At 40.1% G+C, this 22,519-nt stretch overlaps 1 protein-coding gene across 9 annotated transcripts in view; it reads left to right on the forward strand.

Moving 5' to 3' along the window:
* The window catches only part of Camk4 (calcium/calmodulin dependent protein kinase IV), a 228,758-nt gene that overhangs the window by 190,234 nt on the left and 16,005 nt on the right, over window positions 1-22,519 (forward strand). For all 9 annotated transcript variants that reach the window (XM_042264336.2, XM_076554885.1, XM_042264335.2 and 6 more), the window contains one exon: window positions 21,661-21,736. In XM_042264336.2, the coding sequence (XP_042120270.1) occupies window positions 21,661-21,736 (76 nt within the window). The remainder of the gene's footprint in view (window positions 1-21,660; window positions 21,737-22,519) is intronic.

A 22,519-nucleotide genomic window follows, 5' to 3' on the forward strand; every position in this document is an offset into this window, starting at 1 on the left:
GCAGGAAAGAGAGCCAGTGGGGAGCAGGGCATTTGGTTGCAATTAAAGCTGCTGGCCCTTCCTGATTTTCTTTGCTCTTCCTTAGGAGGGCGGGAGGAGAGTGACTGCATTAATTTAAATGGCAAACAAGACAATGAGAACCCGGGCAGCTGCTTTTGTAACCAGAGCACACAGGCAAAAGAGCCTGGCTGTGGGTTTGGCCATTCAGCCATATCGAGAGAAAATGACATAAAAAATATAAAATGGAAAAATAGATTGGTTTCCAGTCTTCCCCCAGACTGAGAAAAACATTCCACCACAGTCCGTCTCTGCACCCCATAGCATTCCACGGTCTATAGAAGGGGCACAACAGAGCTAGGGAAAGGCCTGTGCAGATTCCAGCTGTGAATCTCAACAGTCTGGCTGAGTGACATCTTCCTCCTGAGAGTGGCCAGGGCTTGGAGAGAGATGCTGACCCTGACCTTGGCACGATACCGTATTTCTTGTAGGGAACTGGAACTGAAAAAAGACAATTATAAGAAAACCCCTATTTGAAGCTTTATGGTATACATTAATTAGGTTATCCATGGGACTGTCTAGCTGAGTTTCCCAAGGAAAGTCTTCCAGCCACCCTTGAAGTGGACGGTGCTAATGCCCCTCTCTCCTAGTACCCCTCTCTCCTCTTGCCTCATGGCCCAGGATGAGTGGAAGACACCCTGTGTAGAGTCCTCAGTTCACAGATGAAAAGCTTTTGATCCATACTAGCATGAACCACCCTGTCCTTTTTATAACTAAATTAAGATAGCAATAACCAAACCAGAAATAAAGCAGCTTGCACACATTACCAAGTGTTCCTAAAGTTGGTGGTCAACAAATACTCAACAAATCAACTAAAAAGTTAACTCTAGGCAAAAAGAAATAAAACTTGAAGTCATGACTTGAAAGATGCGTCAACATCTCCTGGCACCAGAATCTCTTCACACAGTACTCCTTTCATGCATCTCTTCAGCAAACACTTATTAATTTCCTGCTGTATACACAGGTCCCTGCCTCACACAGGAATGGGGTATCCTGCACTCACTCTACTGGAGAACCTAACAGGCCCTAGAGGAGCAGGCTCATAGACCCATAAGCCATAGTGCTCAGGAACGCTGTGCCCATATCCTGTAGATATGTGCAAAAGCCACCATGGAAACACAAAGGAGGAAGTGTGTGGAGTCACTGGACATTTCCCTCTATGGCATCTGTATTTATAGACAGTTTTCTTCCTTAGAACCAAACCGAAAATGACATAATTGACTAATTCGAATACTTCTTAATACACAGAGATGAGACTGGAAAAGTATAGCAAAGTATTCTTTGAAGCAAATGTATGTTGAAGTGCCCAGGATTTTAGTTCCGGATAACCCTCACATTAATTTTTTTAACATTCTAATTTTACTAAGGACCAAAAAGTTCAAGGATCTTTCCCCAAGAGCCCACATTTCATTGTTAGTGGCTCAGACCTAAGAATTCAAAGCCAGTGTAGTGGATGTCCCCTTTAAAAATCAATGCAGATATGTCCATATATTATTTCTTTTATTATACAATGACTTGGCTTGCATGTTCAGTTTTTTTTTTTCTTTTTTGTTTTTGTTTTGAGATAAAGTCTTGCTTTTAATGAGGTAGTTTTCCTGGTGGATTTTAAAAAATATTTCCTTACAATTTTATTTTTCATGAATACCTAGCACAGAAATAGGTGCTTATCTTACCATTAAACATTTATATTGTGCAAAGTATTCTTGTTCTGGATCATATGGCTTCTGAAGTTGAGTAGCATGCTGGTTAATAGTAAGTTCAGAAAACTTAACAAAACTGTGGCTTAGCATCCAAAGGCACAGGACACCTCCTGCTTGACAGGAAATGGACCTGTGAAGTCTCAACAATATGGTTGTCTGAGAAAGAGTGGCATAATGACAATACAGTTGTCATGCCACTGTGGACAGGGAAATTCTACATGGTCTCACCCCATATGAGGGGCTTCAGATGTTCAATGGCTGCTGAGAGCGGGAGAATAATTTTCTTCTAAGGATGACATCCTGTGTGTGGTCCGATCCCAAGTGTATAAATAAGCAATGCTAAATGGACTCGGCAGCTTTTATATACATGTTCTCAATAAAAATTAAAGAGATAATGAACTTGTGAGGGGAAGTGGGATGGAGGGAGAAAGGGGTAGGAGGGAAGTGATGTAGATGCAGTGCTCGTGTAGAAAGCTCCACAAAGCCCTTTAAAAAAAAAAGTAGTTAGTTATGGCTTAGACAAGGTAGAGGATGGTGTTCTCATGTTCAGAGTCTAAAGATAGGCAATCCCGAGGGCTTGCACAACAATGGCTGTATGAGTGCTGCTGACCTCAGGGTCAGGGACTCAGACCTTGTTCCACAGTCCAAGTTGGCTGCTGGAAATCTGTCCTCATTTCTGTGTTCTGTACAGCAGGATGGGGAGATGACCAAAAAACAATTACATTCACAATGTCCAGTCCATTTGTCTTTGGCAAATTCAGAGAACACACCCCATTATCTAACCTTTCTTGATGAGTCCAAAGTTTTGTACCTAGTTTACTTTTTATCATAACTAAGGAAATTAACTATAACTATCTAGTCTTCAACACTGTCAGAGACCCAAGAGGGATGTACTATTACCTGAATAAACAGAAAGTGCAGAGCAAACAACTTCCAAAACATAGAAATGACAGAGACATCTGGCTCTCTGGACAGTCACCCCAAGGTTCTTATGCAACATTGGGGCATCCATCTTTGGCTACAGGCCTGGAATATATGACAGAATTTTTTGTGAAGCAGGAAATTTTGAAGGACTGTCCTACTTTGTCTTGGCAATGTCCGGCTGTTGTCGTCTTTTGTATCCTGCTTGTCCAATTTGGACAGCATACTGTCAGCAGTTGAACAAGGGCAATTTCTTGTCCAACGGGCTGGCTTTGCCACATTGAAGGCAAACCTCATATGGAGGTTCTTTAATGCCCACCATTCTTACTTTAAGTAAGTTGGTGCTGTCAGGAGCAGATGTGTTTAACTGTCATGAAAATCCTTATGTTATTAAAACATTTTAAATGCCACATTCAGAAGGTCTTTGGATTGTTTGAAGACCACCTATCTATTTAAAATATATCTCTGTTTGACTTTGAAAATGTACCTAACATGACTATAAGTTTGATTGTTATAAATGACTAACTACCACCTGTCTTTTTTTTTTATTATCCTAAATAGTTTTCAGGGACTAAAACTTTGTGTTTTTACTGTTTGGTTTGTTTGTTTGTTTGTTTTTAAATCTATGTATATTAGTGTTTTGCCATGGGAAGTTTTGGGTCTCCTGAAACTGGAGTTACAGACAGTTGTGAGCTGCCATGTGGGTGCTGGGACTTGAACCCAGGTCCTCTGGAAGAGCAGCCAGTGCTTTTTTTGTATGATTTATTTTATTTTATTTTATTATGTAAACAGTGTTCTTTCTGCAAGTTTGCCGTATACCAGAAAAGGGCATCAGATCTCATTATAGATGGTTGTGAGCTACCATGTGGTTGCTGGGAATTGAACTTAGGACCTCTGGAAGAGCAGACAGTGCTCTTAACCTCTGAGCCATTTCCCCAGCCCCACTTTGCATTTTTAAATGAACTGCATTGGTACAATACCTTAAACAAGAAATAAAGACATAAAAAACAGTATAACAAAAATAACCTTAATTTGTAACAATATACAAAATATCTTAAGCAAGAATAGAACCATATATGCAATATAACAAAAATAACCTTAAATTTTTATCAATATTCAAACATATCTTAAACAAAGTAGAAACATATATATAGTATAACAAAAATAACCTTAAATTTTTGTCAATATAACAAATCTATACCAATGTAAAACATTTGAGACTAGTAGCCTTTTTAGTCAGTAATATACCTTTTATCCTAATAGTCTTATATGCCCCCTTTTCCTTTTTAGAATGAGATTCCTGAATCTAATCTCTGTTTCCTCCCTGACCATGACCAATAACAACTTGTAACCAACCCTCCTAAATCATGACAAACATCCACCAAATGACCAAAAACCATCCACCCCACCTCTTAGGAATGTGGACATTGCTATCTTAAAATTACTTCCTGTTGTCTTGGGGTGACAGCATCTTTAGGGGACCCAGAAGAAAACTGAGATAAAGATCAAGTCCTGGGAGAGCTAGCTGTTGTTCAGGCTTGGTGGGGATGTTGGGCTTGTCTGAAGTCCTGGCTGGAGTAGTGCATGAAGCTGGACCATCTTAGCTAACCACCTTGAAATTGTCCTAAGCAGTGTGTCATCCAAAGCTGATCTTTGAGTGGTGTTTGTCAGCTTAGTGGCATTACCACAATTCAGGTGGAATCATCATTGTGGGGCCCCATCATCCTTTTTGAGATTTCATACGTCACTATTAGGAATGATTTCAGTAACTGTAGAAAACTTAAACATTTTAAATGTCAAATGCAGCAGATCTTGGAGGTGTTACAGGTCCACAATCTATTAAATACACCCAGAATACACAAGCTTAATTCCTGATCACCTACTTCAGACTCAAGCCTGAAATCACATACAAGAATCTAGATGAAGCCTAAATCTAGAATTAGTTAATACTCTATATGACCACTAATATCACAGCAGAAAGTTTATATATATATACCTTATTATATATATACACACATATATAGAAATCTGAGATAATATTTATACCTTAAGAAAAGTTTTAAAAGAGTCAAAATAAATTCAAGGAATTATGATATTAATGACAACAGAATGGTCCCTTAATTTTGGTTTCCTTCTGTCTCATACCAGGTGACTCTTCTGACTTGAGACAGAAACTCTGGATTTTCTTTCAACAAGAATGATTGGGTTTAGGAGAGAGCCATGCTCCAACTCCAAAGGCAGCTTTAAATTTTAATTGAATTGGGACTATAAAAAGACTATCTGTTTGTAGAGAACTACAGAAACAAACATTTGAGGAGATTTGTGGAATTTTTTCATGTTAGAAATGTGTTATACCATTAAGCCAATTTACTCTTTTTCTTGGGACGTTTTCTCTGGATGATTTGTCCTTTTTCTTCAGATGTCTCATTTGTCTAGTGGTCTTCAGATTTTTAGTTGGATGCTTTTATTCTCTTGAAAAGACAAAAACAAAACCCTGCCCCAACCCTAACTTTGGAGAGTTTCCCTTTTTGGAAGGTTGTCTGATCAAATGAAAGACATTTGTTAATCTTATAAGTTAATTTAAATGGAATGCCCATGTGGTTTGATGAACTATCACCTCTCCTAATCAAGAGATCTCGCCCATCCAAATCTAATCTTTATTAATTTTGATGGTATCCATAACTTTTCTTCTGTGGAAACAAAAGCTAAAGCTCTTTCCCTGTGTAACAAAATAGCCTGATTTTCATTTTGAGATCAACACATCTTTAGAGTATATAGGCTGATTTAATTCAGTGGGGTTTTTTTTCCTATTATCCAATATCCCTCCACAGCTGTGGTTCCTTTCTCATTAGAATTTTTTTTAAAAATTAAGTTAATAAAGCATTGTGTAATCGATCTCTAGGGGTCTTTATTACCCCTTTCTTTTTATTAAGCATATCTTTTAAAGTGTGATTAGATCTTTCTATAACTGCTTATCCTGTAGGATTGTGTGGTATACCTGTAATATGCTTTATATTGTAATATGCAAAAAACTATTTCATTTTACTAGAGACATATGCTGGAGCATTGTCAGTCTTAATTTGTACAGATATTCCCGTGATAAGCATAACTTCTAATAAATGTGTAATTAAAGAATCAGCCTCTTTAGAACTCAAAGCAGTTGCACATTGAAATCCTTAATAAATATCTATGATATGGACCACATATTTTAATTTTACAAACTCAGCAAAATGAAACACATCCATCTGCCAAACTTCATTTCTTTGAGTACCTTTTGTGTTACTTTCCATAGGTAATAGAGTTTGATTATACAAAGAACAAGTAAGACATTTCCTTGGCTTGCTGCCAAGTGATAGAAAAAAATATTTCTTCAAACCTTTTCTATTAACATGGTGGGTTTTTTTTATGAAATTCTGAAGATTTTAGCATATTTCCTACCAATAGCTGATTAATTCATCATTACCTTGTGCTAGAGTGCCTGGCAGGCCTGAATGGGGTCTGATATGTGTTTTATATAAGGGATGACTTCTATTTCTGATTATTTCTTGTAATTGAATAAATAACAAAGTTAATTCTGAATCATCTGGTAGAAGTTCAGCAGTTTCTATATGAAAAACAACTCTTTCTGCATATTGAGAGTCAGTAACTATATGCAAAGGTTCTGAAAAAAAATCTAATAATACCATGAAAATAGCATATAATTCTGATTTTTTAACTGACTCATAAGGGCTTTGAGCCACTTTACTTAAATGTACTGATTTATAACCTGCCTTTCTTGATTTGTTTGCATCAGTATAGAATGTAGGGGTGCCAGAAAGTGGTGTTCCCCATACAATATGAGGAAGGGTCCAATTAGTTTTATTTATAACTGAAATCTCTTGCTTTGGGGATATTTGTTGCTAATCTCTCCCAAAAAATATTGTAAGCTTTTTGCCAATGTTCATTTTCTGCCCATAATGAGGCCATGTCAGCATTAGTAAAAGGTACCACAATTTCTGCTGGGTCAATTCCTGTTAATTGACAACATCTCATTTTTCCTTTCAGAATCAATTCAGAAAACTTTTCTACATAGGTCTTTAATTTTTTTACTCTGTGTGGCAAAAAAAAAATCCATTCTAAGATACTATATTTTCTCTGCATAAGAATTCCAGTAGGAGAATGCGTAGAAGGAAGTATGACCAGGATACAATCAAGCTCTGGATCTAAGCTATCCACATGTGCATCCTGTAATTTCTCTTATATCAAAGTCAATTCTCTCTCAGCCTCAGATATAATTTTCTTGGACTATTTAAGTCCTTATCACCTTGTAAGGTTCAAAATAAACTACTTAGCTCTTGAGTTGTCAATCCAATTTTGGCTGTATCTAGTTAATAACTCCCAGCAATTTTTGAAAATCATTAAGAGTTCAAAAATTAATCTACTGATTTGTACTTTCTGTGGTTGAACTTTTTGTAAACCTATCTTATATCCTAGGTAGTTAATAGAATCTCCTCTTTCTATTTTTTTTAGGAGCAATTTGTAATCCCCAACAAGGCAAAATTTTCTTTACTTCTTCAAACATTTTTTCTAAAGTATCTGTATCTGAATAAGTTAGTGAGATATCATCCATGGCAAATTATAGGTTGAGGGAATTGTTTATGAATTATTTCTAATGGCTGTTGTACAAATATTTAACAGCCCTTGTGGAAGAACATTCCACTGAACTTTTAACAGGATGATAATTGTTATAAGTAGGCACTGTGAAGGCAAAGTTTTCTCTCTCCTGTTTTTGTAAAGGTATAGTTTTTTTTTTTTTTTTTTAAGCAGTCTTTTAAATCAGTCGCTGTAATAGACCATTCTTTAGGTAATAAAGAAGGCAAGGGAATTCCAGGCTGTAGAGAGCCCATTGGCTGAATCACCTTATTAATAGCTCTTAGATCTGTTACCATTCTCCATTTTCCAAATTTCTTTTTTATTTTTATTTTTGAGACAAGGTTTCTCTGTGTAGTTTTGATACCTGTCCTGGACCTCGCTCTGTAGACCAGGCTGGCCTCAAACTCACAGAGATCTGCCTGACTCTGCCTCCTGAGTGCTGGGATGAAAGGCAAGTGCCAACACTGCCTGGCTTCCAGATTTCTTTTTAATGACAAATATAGGAGAATTCCAAGGACTGGTCGATTCTTCAATATGTTGAGCATTAGCTGCTCCTGTACCAGCTGTTCTAGTGCCTGTAATTTTTCTATGTCAAAGGCCACACAGTGTTCTACCCACACAGGTTTGTCAGTTAACCATTTTAAAGATGGGGCTATTGGTACCCTTGAGAAACCACCAGCTGTTGTGCCCTGCTTATGTACAACCTGAACAGTCTGTGACTATTCTTGATAATAGCTTCTAATAGTTCTCTCATAAATATAGGTACAGATGTATTTGGAAAAGTAGGATGCATGTATTAGAAATGAATCTGCAAGCCCTCACAAGAATAAACCCCTCTGCTATGTACACATATAAATGTAATTAAAAATAAAAAGTGCTTTAAAAGGATCTGTATGCTAGGCTAAGGAATTCAGAAGTATTGGTCAGGAATGGTGAATCAGCAAAGGCTTTGAAACAGTATAGTACTTTGGAGTCAAGGCTGTATTTTATAAATATCTGACACACATAACACATGAATATGAAGGGAAAGGATTTAGAAAACAATGAAGTCAGAAAGCTATTGTAAATACTATTTCCTGCCTTTTAATGCCAAAGCTATAAATAGCTTCTCCTTGGATAAAATAGTTGACCTACTCTTAAATCAGTTTAGATATCATTACAAAAATACAATTTAGTGCATTGTCCTTGACATCTACAGGCTCATTAATAGATACTGTCATCTTAGAATGGTGACCTATTTGCTATTGTTATTATTGTTTATTATTATTATTATTACAGACATGCACATTGCCCTAGAGTATGTGTAAGGGAAAGAGGGAGCCGAGTGGTCAAGAGTGATTAAGCCTCCCATTCGGCTACAACAGCAGCTCACCAGGAAAGGAGTCATTTGCTGTAATGGAAAGAGATGAACGTAGCAAGGAGGCTGCTTACCTCGGGAGACTATTTTGGGAACTCAGAGGGAAAATGGTGCTTTGTGGACTCTGAAGTGCTGAAAAACACATGTAGGCTGAGCAGGTTTTAAATATTTTTCAACACGAATAAGGTCAGTATATTTATATTCAAAAACAAGGTTCAAATTCTGTACAAATGTATACTTACTTAGACAACTTCTTGACCCAAAGGAAGAACACTATAATATTGCTTTAGAGTGGAGATGGCAATATCTAACCTTGTACAGTAGCCTGGGAAACTAAGAAGGAATAGAGATCATAATGACACCAGGGCACAGGAAGCAAAAAACAGACCGAAAGCCACCTGCAGGACTTTGAACTGAGAAAACGATTCAATTACAAAAATCAATAATTACAATCGTCTGTTTTTGTTTTTGTTTTTTTAATGAGATCAATCAGAAATCATCTAAAACATATTTTCAGGGTTTCCCTCAATTCCAACCATCATCACTGACCACAGATAAGCAGTCATTAGTTTTGGCTGTGTTCTTCCAAGAAGTGGATGGAGGGGGAAATTGCCCACATATAGAATGCATTAAGGATGAAGCCTAAGTGAAGGCTGGAAAGAATCCTTATTCTGCAATAGAGAGCATGACTTTACATGGAGATAGCGTTTTATGACACAATAACTCAGAGGTGCTACCAGATAACAAGGAGAGAGCTGATTATGCTCATGGGCTCTAGAGAGCATGAACTCATGCACCATGCAGGGTGACGTAGGAAAGAAAGCAGATGCTCAGGATGCAAAAGATGACAGTAAGCTCAGGTTCTGGTTTTTGGCCTTTGTCAGGATTCCCAAGGGAAAAACAAGACAGGGCAGTATGAAGAGGTTAGGGTTGGTTCTTTTAGTGGTGTATGTGTGTGTGTCTGAATGTATGAGAGAGAGAGAGAGAGAGAGAGAGAGAGAGAGAGAGAGAGAGAGAATGTATGCATGTGTGTGTGCACATGAGCATGTGTTTGCATGCAAGTGTGTGGTCTAAAAGCTATGAAAATCCCTAATTACCCACCAACTTCCTCGGGGGTGACTAAAGGAGATTATTGCTTCCTGGGGCTGAAGGGCCAGGTAGTAGAAGCTCTCTCTGTATTTGTTAGCTTGAATAAGAAATCATGCATACCCCCAGTGGGACCCACTAATGATGTAAAAAATATAAAATTGTACAAAAATGATCTAATATTTATAATACAGACACTTTATGTTAGCCGAGGGGGGTACCTAGCAACCATGCAACCAGGAGGAGAGAGGAAGGCTGGGCTGTTCTGGTCGCCTGTTGTGAGGGTGATACATCCAAGGTCGGTTATTCTCCGGTGCATGGTTCCTAGTTTAACGGAAGGCTTTCCAAATTACATCCTTTGAGAGAGCAAGTGTTTATGTTACACCATCTGTCATATCTCGGGAAATAAAACAGGAAAAGCTACCCACTCAGTCTTATTCTTAGAACCTTTGCCCAGTGCTGTTAATAAGAGGATTGTTTATTGCAAAAGAAAAACCATAGATACCTCACATTTAAGGAAATACTCATTATTTCCTAGGAAATGTACATGTTCAAAACCAAGTTCCAGGTAATATATAATATTGATATTATATATTTCTGGCCCAGACAATGGAAACCAATGTCTGGTGTTCTAAAGTTGCCCAGAAAGTGTTCAGTCCTAAAGGGATTCTCAGTAGTATCTTTTTACTAAGGAAAAAGCATAGGTTTCAATATACGTTATATGGGGTCTTAGCTCTTGATAATCATGCTAAAATGTAATCATGTGATATTAACTGCCATACTAATCACAAAAATATGATTCAAAGTATAACAGAGACCGATAGGGCAATGGGCTAGGGAAAAGGTTATTTCTGTCTGATGCCAATCACCTCATTTGTTCATTAGCTTGGTTAATTAAACTATGTATGTTCATATTTTATATTTGTACTTATGTGCTTATTCAAATTCTATTTTCAGAGCGCAGAAGCTGTTAAAAATTTATTTTCTTTCAACATTTGCCAAGGCCTCATTATTTTTTGAGACAGCCCTATTGGCATAATTGAGATGAAATATTAATACATAAAAATGTCCCACATGCTAATCCCATGAGCATAACAGTGTTTTCCCATTTGCAGGCTTTGATAATGGCAAGTATGTGTTGTGTTTCTATTTAAACCAAAATGAAAGCTAATTATGAGCAACTAATGAATGAGCTGCCACTATGCGCAAAGCTACTGGCAACTCCATGGTCACCTATTGCTGTAAATAATATTCTGGAAGCTTCAGTATACAGAGGAATATTAACTATCCTATAATCTAGACTATGACTGACTCCATGCTAGACATGCACAAGGCATCGTGATGGACTAATTCTGGCATTTTTATCAGTTATTACAAATGAATGTGGTATCATACAAAGATTAGTACTTAAATATAGGTGGCTAAATGCAAGTCATCTTCAGCTGTTGGCATGTGAGGGGCATGGTTAATGTGTGGAATGCCGTGTAAATTGGAGTTCCTTACCTTCTCCTTCTTACTCTGAAAAAAATCCAAAAATGAGGAAGCATCAGCATTAACCTGATGCTTTTGACTCACATGTATGTTTCCTGTCTAGGCTAATGCATGTCTAGCATGTGCATGACTCACATGCATGTTTCCTGTCTAGGTTAATGCATGTCTAGCATGTGCAAGGCCATGGTTTCAATCCCCAGCACTGCAAAAAGGAATTAACTGTTTGTTATAATTTTTAACTGTTTTGTCATAATTTTAATTGTTAACACAAGAATGTTAACTTCTTTCATCACATCCTCTGGTTTTTCTATCTAACCTAAGTAAGTTCTAATAGTTGAGGGATTTGACTTGAGATTCTTGAAAGAGTATCATTTCTTACAGAGTTTTTTAGTTTGAACTTCTTTCTCTTATGATTTAACAAGCAGTGAGTTTGGACTTTGTGCTTTGTGGTAATTCTGTAGCGTTTCAAACTTTCTGAGTACAAATAATCAGGTTCAGGAATGCAGAAAAGACTTTTAAAAGGTAAACTTCAAACATAGATGGTAGAGAAGTCACCTCAAACCTGCCACAGACCCAGTCAGATCTCCAGAGAGTGGTTGTCCTGCCATCCTTTGACTTCGTAAACATGAGCTGTCTAGAAAGCTTTCCCGACAGAGCAGGAGATGACTGCATATAACACAGGTGTGAGTAGACAACAGAGCAGGCTGAGGCTCGCAGAGGCAGGCTGAGCATCTGCCCATCAGCACCCGGGTGTTCTGGGGTACCTTGTTATGTCTCTTCTCACAGAGAGGGCGCTGGACCCTGAAAGACTGTACCAAGGAATCCATGCTTGTTTGAATAGTTCTTAGGAGATAGGTTTCTGGTATTTTTACAGTATGAAGAAAAAATTGGTTAAATTATAATTTTTAACAAGTTAAAAATCAGTTATCTACTTTCCTGTGTACACATTTGTGCACATGCCATGTACACACACATACACACATGCGTGTATGCACGCATGCGCATGCACACGTGTACACACACACACACACACAATACTACCTTTAAGGATCTAGAAACTAATAGCTTCTAAAGAAGAAACATATCTCATCCGATTTTGAACAGTTTGAACCAATTTTGAACGTAGAACCCGACACTTCTGTGTGGCCTGTAGATGTTATCACTTGGGGCTGAGGATGTAGATTGGCAATACAGCACTTGCCTAGCAGAGGTAAAGCCTTGGGTTTGATTCTCAGAACTGAATAAAGAAGTTAGCATTTAAAATATGTCATTAAATACTGTAACAACATGCACTCTCTCTGCCTTTAGTTCCATGGATACTATGATAACTCTATGGAATTTGCCATATTGCTACTTTTTAAAATTCTTTGACAATTTTGTATTGCTCCTTTAAAAAAATAATCTAGAAAGTTCACTCTGCCCAAATTCAGTACAAGTTGTAAATAGCCCACAGTGCATCAGAAGAGAGGCCTGTTTCACTACCAACAAGAGAAAGGTAACCCATTGTCAACATTTTCTTTAACATAAATACTCACTAATATGGACTATCTGGGGGCTCTGTATGTAAGAAAATAAGTTTGATGACCTAAAATAGAAACTTCCTCTATATTTTCTTATGTCAAATGGCACTGGCAGTGTCATCAAGGAAGAAATAGTCACAACCAAGTACTAATCAAAAACCACACAGAGATAACTTCTACTTCACGATGAAATTTTTAAAAAATCAAGATGAGCTAAATGCATAGCCAAGTCTCACTTGTGCTCCTGTTACTTCCTATTGCCCTGGCTGGTGTGCCATGCTAGAGCTCCTGTGAGCAATGGGAAGGAGGAAGGAAGGCCGAGGATGCTATAAGTGGGTTGGAAAGGGTGCTCAAGTCCAGCTCCCTCTCTGACAGCAGCCCTCCTCCCAGAGGCGGGATCTGTCCCAGGCCAGCTGGACTGGATAAACTGATAATGGAAAATGGTCTTGGGGACACATGCAAGGCCGGGCACACGTAAGAGTGGAAGGAGGGTATTGTCAGGCTCATGTTACTTCTGATCTTAGAGAAGACAGGGTCAGAAGCTTGAAATTTGGAGAAAAAAACAAGTTTCTTTGGGTATTGGATTGATACTGTACTAATTATAAGGTAAACTCTGAGGAGTGTAAGATGTATTAGACATTCAGTGCTCCTTTTCTAAATATTTATTGAACTTATATGATGCTCCAGGTGCTATGAGTACTAGACACATTGCAGTAAACAACAAAACAATATGGAGTCTTCCTTTAGAACAGTCTATTTTAGCAGGAGAAGATAACCAGTACAATCAATGTGTAAATTACAAAGAAAATAGCGACCATTCCTATGGCATAGTGTAAGTTACAAAAAGGGCCTGGGTTGTAAATTTTAAATGAATAATCGGGGAAGGCTTTGTGTAAGAATTGGATATATGAGTAGACACTTGAAAGGTGGAAGACAGAGTAAACAATAGGGATACCTGGGGAAAGAACATCCCCGTGGAGAGAAGTGCAGTCAGAGCTACACACAAGCAAAGATGTCTTTCAAGGCAGCAAGGAGGTTGGTTGGTGTGTGGTGGAGAGGGAAGCCCTAACAACCAGAAGAATGCCATTAACAATTTTACTAAAATGAGATTGCCATTTGGAGCAGCAGGTGTAGGCTTGATAATCTGGTGATGGCTGTTTGGTATCTAAGTGGAGAGGATGTGTGTGTGACGTTCCAGGACAAGACATGGCTGTTGATGGAAACATATGTGTGTTATTAGGCTATAGACAGCATTTCAAGTTATGAGACTTATGACCAGTGGGGCTGCAGGCTTTCTGTATGGCAGGGAAGTGGTCCATGAAGAGACAAGAACGAAACTCGGTTCAGCCTGACTTAGGTACCAAGGCTGGGCCAGAACTTCAAAAGTCTGACACCAATTTGCTTACATTAGCACAGCACAATTTTGGGGGGGAAAAAAGTTTTTGATGACAGTTAACTCCATCCCATGAGTACAACAAAGCTTAAGACATGTTTACACTGAGGTGCTTTACAAAGTACATATGGCTTCCTCCGTAAAGATGGCTTCTATTGAGTTAGAAAGAACACTCGAGATAAAAGTCTAGAAAGAGTGACGGTGGTGAGCATAGTGCTGCTGTAAACTACAAGCGGCACTGCTCACAAGGATGGGTTTTATGATCTGGAAGCAATGCTCGGGGCTTTAGTGGGGAAATGTCTGGGATAACAAACACGATATTCTGGAGGATTTGGGTGGAGCCTGGCTCAACTGGCAGCAATGGATTACCAGGTGGTAAACTACATTTTACCCCAGCATTCCAGGAGAACAGCCAAATATCTTCTCCCTTTGGAGAGATGAGCTGTGTGTTTAACATTCCCTGACTTCTCTGGTGCTTATCTGTGCACGCAAGGACCGTTGGCCCTCTACTGTCGGGCATCTGCAGGACATAAAAGGAGACAGCGCGGACTGTTCCTGTGCCCATGCCACCTTTAGGAGACTGGACAGAATGAATGTCAATATTTCCATGTACAGAACTACAAACAGAAGAAAAGTCTCCGGAAGAGAGGATTAGGGGCTGGAAATAGGTCTCACAAGGCACAAATGTTTGCCTCAGTTTACAAAATAATATTCTAACAACTATGCCTGCCAGCAACCAAAGAGGCTGCCTCTCTGGCTTTTGAAAGTGTCTCTCGGGATCCAAGGCTATCAGCAAGGAGAAGGAAAAAATGAAGCATGCTAATTTAGGTGTCACCCAAGAAATATATCAGATACTACATCCCAGAAGCCATTTACATGTTGTCTATATACACTAAATTGAGGGCCTAGTAATTACGTACTTAGACAAATGTTACCAAGTATGTTTGGGCTCTGGATGGCTGATAGCATTGTATCAAGGAGAATGCCACGAGCATCCTCCCCATACACCTCATGCTCTGTGAGTTTAGAGACGGTCTTTTCACTGCTGACCTCTACAGTAGTCATTTTTTATTTCCCCTCCTGCGTAACTTAAAGATAGGACTTGACGAACAGAACGAACTGTACAGAGAACTCACAGTTCTTCAGGGACTCAGCTCTATTATTACCCACATGAGGGTGGGGATGATGGGAGGAAAAGAGGTCAAAGGAGGAGGTGATTGAAGGCAAGTGGGTGGGACTTGCTTAAATTGCACTATCTGGGCCCCAAACACCCACAAAAGTGTTCCATTTTGGGATGTTAATACAGAAAGCATATGCATAAAATAAAAAGTTTCAAAAGAATTATTGAAAATCACTAGTGAGAAAGTTTATGTGTCCCTTAGAGATAAACGTAGCATGGACCATATTTAATATATTTGAAAGTTTGAGTTCTAAGCCTATTATTTTGTTTATGTTCCTATATACAAAAAAAGATTATTATATTAAACTCTTATTGGCATGTGTTGGGTTTGTTGTTTATCTTGTCCCATGAAAATTGAAAAGCCGCTCTTCAAGCGTGAACACTCATTCACGCACCTTAGTTAGCTTTGAAGAGAGCAGGAGACTCGGTATGATTCAGAGTTGTAGACATTTGTGATTTCCTGCGGATTGAAGGGCTCAACAGAAACTTAGAAACGCAACTCTCTCACGAGTCACTGCGTTGTGTGAGGGTGGTTGTTTGTTGTCGCTGCTATTGAAAGCACTAGGTGTTCTCAAATTTTGATTTTCTCCTTATCATGTTATTAAAAACAACAAAAAAATAAGGCAACAAAACTCTCTTTCTTCAGCCAGCTATAGAATTTATACAAATTTAAAACCACGTGATTCACGTGTCAAGGAAGACTTTGTGAACAGCTTACCTGAAAACATGAGGTGGGTGGGAGCCACGTTCCCATGTCCAGTGTCAGCGAACGGAGGGTGTCGGGAGACAGGGAGAGTGGTTTGGAACCCACGCTGTATCACGTCTGGCTTGCTCTTTGTAAGCCAGAGATAGAAACAGAGGGACAAAGGCCTGAGATACCTTCTCAGCCCTGCACCCCGTCACAGTGTGGCATGTGTGGAACTGTTGGCTGGCTCTATCCCTGCTCACCAGAGGTACCTCTGTGACCTTTGCCTAATATTCCAGTCTGAGCTGCACCTCCCTCAAGACAGCCTTCAGCACACTGTTCTAGTCTAAAAATTGCACCGTTTCACAGAGGTGGCGTGCTTTTCTTGCCAAATATAGGAGCCAGCTCAACAAAGGACAACATAAGGCATGGATGCTTAAAATAAATAAATAAATAAACAAACAAATAAATAAATAAGAGTTCCTAATTTTGAGTCTTTCCAGCTGTAGGCACTAGGCAGCTGCCCTGAGCACATCCTTCTCTGGTTTCCAGAGAGAGAGTGAGGAAGAAGGAAGGTTGAGATTTCTGGATATGTATTCCCTTCTCCCTCCCCCCTCTTTTCACAAGTTCCATCCCCGAGAAGTAAAGTGTAGAGGTTCCCTAGCCTGCCTTAAAGACGGTGCAAGACCACGAGAAAGACTGGAATTATTGCTGTTCAGACAGGAGAATCGGAGTTTGGTCCCTAGAATACGTGTGAAAGGCCACATGTGGTGGTGTGTGTTGAGTTTGTTCCCCAGAATCCGTGTGAAAAGCTAGATGTGGTGGTGTGTGCTTGTGAACCCAGTAAGTAGAAGCCAGAGCATCAAACTTTGCAAACCATAGGCCGGTGAGACACCTTTGCCGCAAAAGAACATGGTGGACAGCTTCTGAGGAATGACACCCAAGATTGACCTCTGAGTTCCACGTGTTCACACAGATACATGTGCACTTGCCCCACACATACGTGAAAAGAAAAGAAAACATATACTGGATCTTTGTGGCTCCCAGAGACTCATTTAAATTCAAGGCAAGGCTTTCCAGTGAAAATGGCAGCAGTGTTTTCCCCTGAGCTCTGGAATAGGGGACTCTGGGAAGTCAGATTAAGCTTTAAGATGTACAGACCGTGCTCCTCACCCCCGTGTGTTTCATTTGCCAAAGCAAAGGTAGAGGAGAGACGTCATCAGAAAGAAAATCTCTGGTTCTGAGTGCCTCACTGGTGAGCGTAGCCCCACCTCAGCCCCACTGCGGTCCTGAGCCAGGCCTTGCCCTTCCTGCCCTGGACCATTGCGTAGTCGCTTCTTCCCACGCAGCTCTTTGCCGTCTCTCATCAACCATCCTCTCCCCATTCACCTAGTTAACGTCTCTAGGTTCGGCACATCTCAGTGTGGACATTGCTTCCTCCAGGACAGGAGTGACCCTGTTAACCCCTATGGAAGACACCCTCCTCCAAGGACTGCCAGCAGCATCCCTTGCATCCCTTCTAATGGCTTACTTTTATCTAACATTTATCTCTCTGACTAGCCATAGTTTATGCTATGGTTGGGGCTTGCTCCTTATGATTTCCCAGGACCCCTAACTACCAAGTGTTTAGTAAATATTTGATGACTTAGGAGTGAATGATTGCAGGCATACAGTAGCTTGAAAAGTCTTATCACCAAATGCCACTCTGTGGCTCTAACCCAGTAAGTAGGAAAGGGTGATGGAGCCTGCCTAAAGCAGTGATAGAATAAAGGCACAGTCAAGAACCCAAATTGTGCCAGTAGCTTTCTCCAAGGGCCTCTGGGAAAGAGGAGCTGTCCAGCACCTGTGGCCACAGTAAGAAGCCACATGCCATTTCCAGAACTGGTTGAGTGCTTTTGTTTGAGTCCATCACAATTTCTAGGTGGATCTTCAATCTCTAGATGTTTTAATGATTCTATCACCCAACTGAAAAAAAAAGTTAGCATTCTGTGATCTAGGAGATAGTAAATAAATATCATCCAGTTTGAACTTTTGTGTAGTTTTTATATCCTAGCCAAATTGATTTTTTTAAAGGGCATATGTGACATTCAGAGAATTCTCGGGTTTACTGAAGCTCGGCTGCCCTGACAGTGGGCTGGCCCATGTGCTGGGGGCTCCATAACAGCTGTTTCACAGCTGCTAACTTGAATGATAAGCTAATTTTAGAAAGTGTCAGGCAGCTTCAGGTCACTTTGAAGACAGCCAGCAAAAGTCACTAAATGATTATCATCAGAAGAGATGATTGGTTGTCCATCATGTAAAATACTTTTCCTCTTTTAGTGGTAAGTATGAAATTCCTGCCTTTGGGCATACTAGCTGAGCATTCCAACGCTGAGCTACATGCACTGCCACTAAAGAGCATCTGAACTAAAGGTTTATGCCATGAAAGGACTTTGTCTCTCTAGGTTGTATTGGTTTGGTTGGGGAGTTGGGTGAGAAAAAGTGTGAGGTCGAGCTAAGTATTCACGGCATTAAGAGGCAGGATGAGGTCCTTCCTGCTGGTTTTTGTTTGGTTTTAAAATAGAGTCTCATGTAGTCCAGGCTGGCCTCAAATTCTGATGTATGGAAAGTGATCTTGAATTTCTGGTCCACCTGCCCCCACTTCCTAATGCTGGGATTACAGGTGTGTGCCATCACATCTGGTTTGATATCTTTACCAAACAGAAATGAGCTGACTGCTTCTCCAATGTTCCTTCTCTAAGGGATTAACAAATTGTTAGCATCAATTGTGAGATATCTGATACCTAGGAGACATGAAGACTGGTGTGTCAGAAACTGACATTGATTTTTGAACAGCTTTTGGATAAAGGCTTTCTGTTATGTAAAGGGTTCAGATAGATTATAAGTGATATGAGCTGATTCCAAAGAAAGCCAAGGTCATACTAACTAGTATTTGAAAATACTAATACTACTTAAGATGGTTAATTGATTTAGAGATTATACTACTTAAAATAGTTAATTGATTTAAAATCGAAATTGACTTACTCTTTATTTGACCTCAATTTTATATAGGCTAAGAGATTATAAGTTCTAGGGTGGGTGGTGGCAGTACACACATTTAATCCCAGCACTTGGGAGGCAGAGGCAGGTGTATTGCTGTGAGTTTGAGGCCAGCCTTGTCTATAAAGTGAGTTCCAGGATAGCCAAGGCTACACAAAGAAACCCTGCCCTTCCCCCAAACAAAAGATATTATAAGTTCCTTCCTTTATGAAAAATAGTTTAAGAGAAATTTATTACAGAAGACAAGAACATCTTGTCTTCCCTGTGCCTCAGATAAGCTTCAACCCCCCCCCCCAAGTTGACTCAGTAGAGGATAATGCCTTCTGGAGAACGAGTCTGCTACTGGAGGGTGTGTTTGTACAGTGATGGGGAACAGAAGCAGATGTTCCTGTGTCAGAGAAACATTGCAGCTGCTCTGTAGAGGGACCCAAAGGGGACTTCTTCCTAGGTGTTCACATGCTGCAGGGCTCTTGGCTGGGTGCTGTGAGGGAGAGCAGGACAGAACACCTGACCCTTGCCAGAGCTTTGACTAGCAGGATAAATAAGAAATGCCATAGAGCAGGCTCTGTGCGGAGTACATCTCCTGCTGCTCTGGGCCCCTTACTTAAGGATCAGTAGGCAATCACTCACTAAATCGCAGGTTAAAACTCCACGTGAACTTGGCAATTGGAGCTACTCCAGTTCACTTAGATTTGAAAGGTTAAATAAATAAACAAACAAAAATACCAAGTCTCATGAAATGTAAAACCTTCTGCCAACATTGATACAGGGGTCTCACCAGGGTCTCTGACGTCAGAGCCTGAGCAGGCGAGGGCAGATACCACTCACGGTGCCAACCAAATGCCTGCTATCCTCCCTGTTCCACACTGGACCAGCTCTAGGAGGCCGGTAACAGAGGCCCTCCAAGGAGGTGGCAGCCAAATCTGAGGTCCCTTGGCACAAGGATTAAACAAAGCACATGCAGGGGGAGTTCTCTGCTATTGGGACTCACAGACTCCTTCCGTGAGGCGCAAATTCCCCCAGGAAATGAAAATTACTCTAGAGTGAAAAACTGGGGAGGCATTCTTTCTAATGCTATCAAATCTTAAGAGGACATTTCCCCCTAGGAATAATTGTATTCAACTGTAGAAACCTGTTTGGATCCAGATACAGTTCCTTGAAGGGTCCATCTCCCTGAGTGGCTGCTTCAGCTATTGACGCACATCCCCTACACAGTTCTGGCTCGGTTATTTATTTTCTATATTTTATATAACACAATTCTACAAGGAAGAAGAATGGAGTGGAGGGTAACATTGAAAGCCACCAGCAATCTTTCCAGAGCCCATTGAAAACAGGTTGCTTCTGGAGCTCACGTGGATGGTCTAGACCAGTGCTTCTCAACCTTCCTAATGCTGCGACCCTTTAATACAGTTCCTCATGTTGTGGTGACCCCCCAACCATAGAATTATTTTTATTGCTGCTACATAACTGTAATTTTGCTACTGTTATGTAATGTAATCTGTAATGTGAAATCTCTGTTTTCCAATGGTCTTTAGTGAACCCTGGGAAAGAGTTGTTCAACCCCCTAAAGAGGTCATGACCCATAGGTTGAAAACCTCTGGTCTAGACTGCTGTCTTTCTAGTGAAGATAGCAGATCCAATTTACTGATTCTAGAGGCCCCATCCAGAGGAATGTGGTGTTCTGGTCCCCCGGACATACTGCAAAGACCCTCAGTGTGCACCAAGCAGCTCATCTCTTAGGGGCCCCAGCAGCATCTCCAACACTAAAGAATATCCCGTGGGCTAATAGACCCCATCTCTCTACAGGTGGTGGTGCATTGGCTCTCTTGCTCTTCCTCTGTGAGTTAGGTAAACATCGAATCCCCAGGACTCAGTGCAAACCCCCAGACCCAGTAGCCTCTAATTCTCACATCTCTCTGGTAATAAAACTGTAAAAGATCATTAAAGTCTTCTCTCCAAGGCCATGCCAAGGCTCAGTAGGCCTTCCTACCCCAACAGTAGAGAAAAGCTAATAGAATGCGCCCTGCTACACATAGGGAAAGGCCTCCTTTCTCAGGTCATGACCTCAAGAACACTGGGGACAGTGATTTCTGGGTACTGACATACAGCATCAAGGTCAAGATGTGTGTCAGAGTCCTTTCCTCCTCCTATGCCGACCTTCTTGTGCTAGAGTTTCCCATGCCCTTCTCATAGTCTGTTCCCTGTCCCCAGACACGCACTCGGTCCATACCCACTGCTTCAAGTCGTTCTTGTTTCATTTCTTCCTTGTCTAGGTATAAAGTGACCTATAGAGTAAGAGGGGTTTTTTTGTAGAAAGATACCCCTCTACCCATTTTATTTGAGCTGTATCATGACATCGCAATGCAGACTTTGATTACTAGTAGCATTATTCTCATGTACCCATGACAGACAAGGACTGCAGTGTCTCCTGCAGGAACAGATGTGAGAACTTGTTCATCCTGCTGTGGTTATGGGAGAGAGGCTTGGTGATGAGAGTTCAGAAGTTTGATTGGGAATTTGTTTCTCCCCATTGGTTGCAATTAAAATGTGAGTATTGAGGGCATGCTCCCATTTAACCTCGTTCTCCATCTTTCTGCAGCGCCTGAGATTCTCCGAGGCTGTGCCTATGGACCTGAGGTGGACATGTGGTCTGTAGGGATAATCACCTACATCTTGTAAGTGATGAAAAGCAACCTCTATGCAAACCGCCTTTGTATAACATTATCTAGGTGTTAATAATTCTCATGACAATCCAGGTTGCCCTCTGACCTTTGACTTTTTGTGATGTTCCTTTTTACAATAACTGCACTGATAGCATAGTCTCAAATGATGTGATATTCTGTTTTACACTAACCAGGCCAATAGCATAGTCTCAAAATCAGCATTACTTTTTACTTTATCATTTCCCTGGAGGGTAAAGGCTTTTGGGGGCTTTTCCTTAACTGATTTTCCTATATAATATACCTACATTTGGGGAAATATTTAATGAGCATAATAAATGTGAAATTCAAGTTCACTTGTCACACTCTCTGGTTTTATTTACTTGTATCTTTTTAAAAAGACTATTAGCCCTTTTAAGAGATCTGTTATTTGTTTCTTAAGAAATCCCAAACTAGCATGTTTCATATCAGAATATTTCAAACACATTTACCTATTGATTTATTTTCCTGTATGTTAAGATTTCAGGGGCCTTGGGCTTAACACTGAATCAAATGGCCTGATAATTCATTCTCTGCTCACTCCAACTCCATTACCGAGCTGCTGTCTAATAAAAAATAATTTCAGGAAATTTGCAAAGTGGTGATGGAATTGGAGGTAAGAGTGAGGGAAAACATATGGCAAGGTGGCTGTGGAAAGCCTCAAGGGAGATATCAGTGCACCCAAGAGTTAATGCACAGTACGCACACGTTGGCCATTTTGAAGGGAATGCAGATAGTTTTGGGAACCCATAATATGAA

This window comes from Peromyscus maniculatus, chromosome 19, assembly GCF_049852395.1.
Source record: "Peromyscus maniculatus bairdii isolate BWxNUB_F1_BW_parent chromosome 19, HU_Pman_BW_mat_3.1, whole genome shotgun sequence".
In the NCBI taxonomy this organism is placed as follows: Eukaryota; Metazoa; Chordata; class Mammalia; order Rodentia; family Cricetidae; genus Peromyscus; species Peromyscus maniculatus.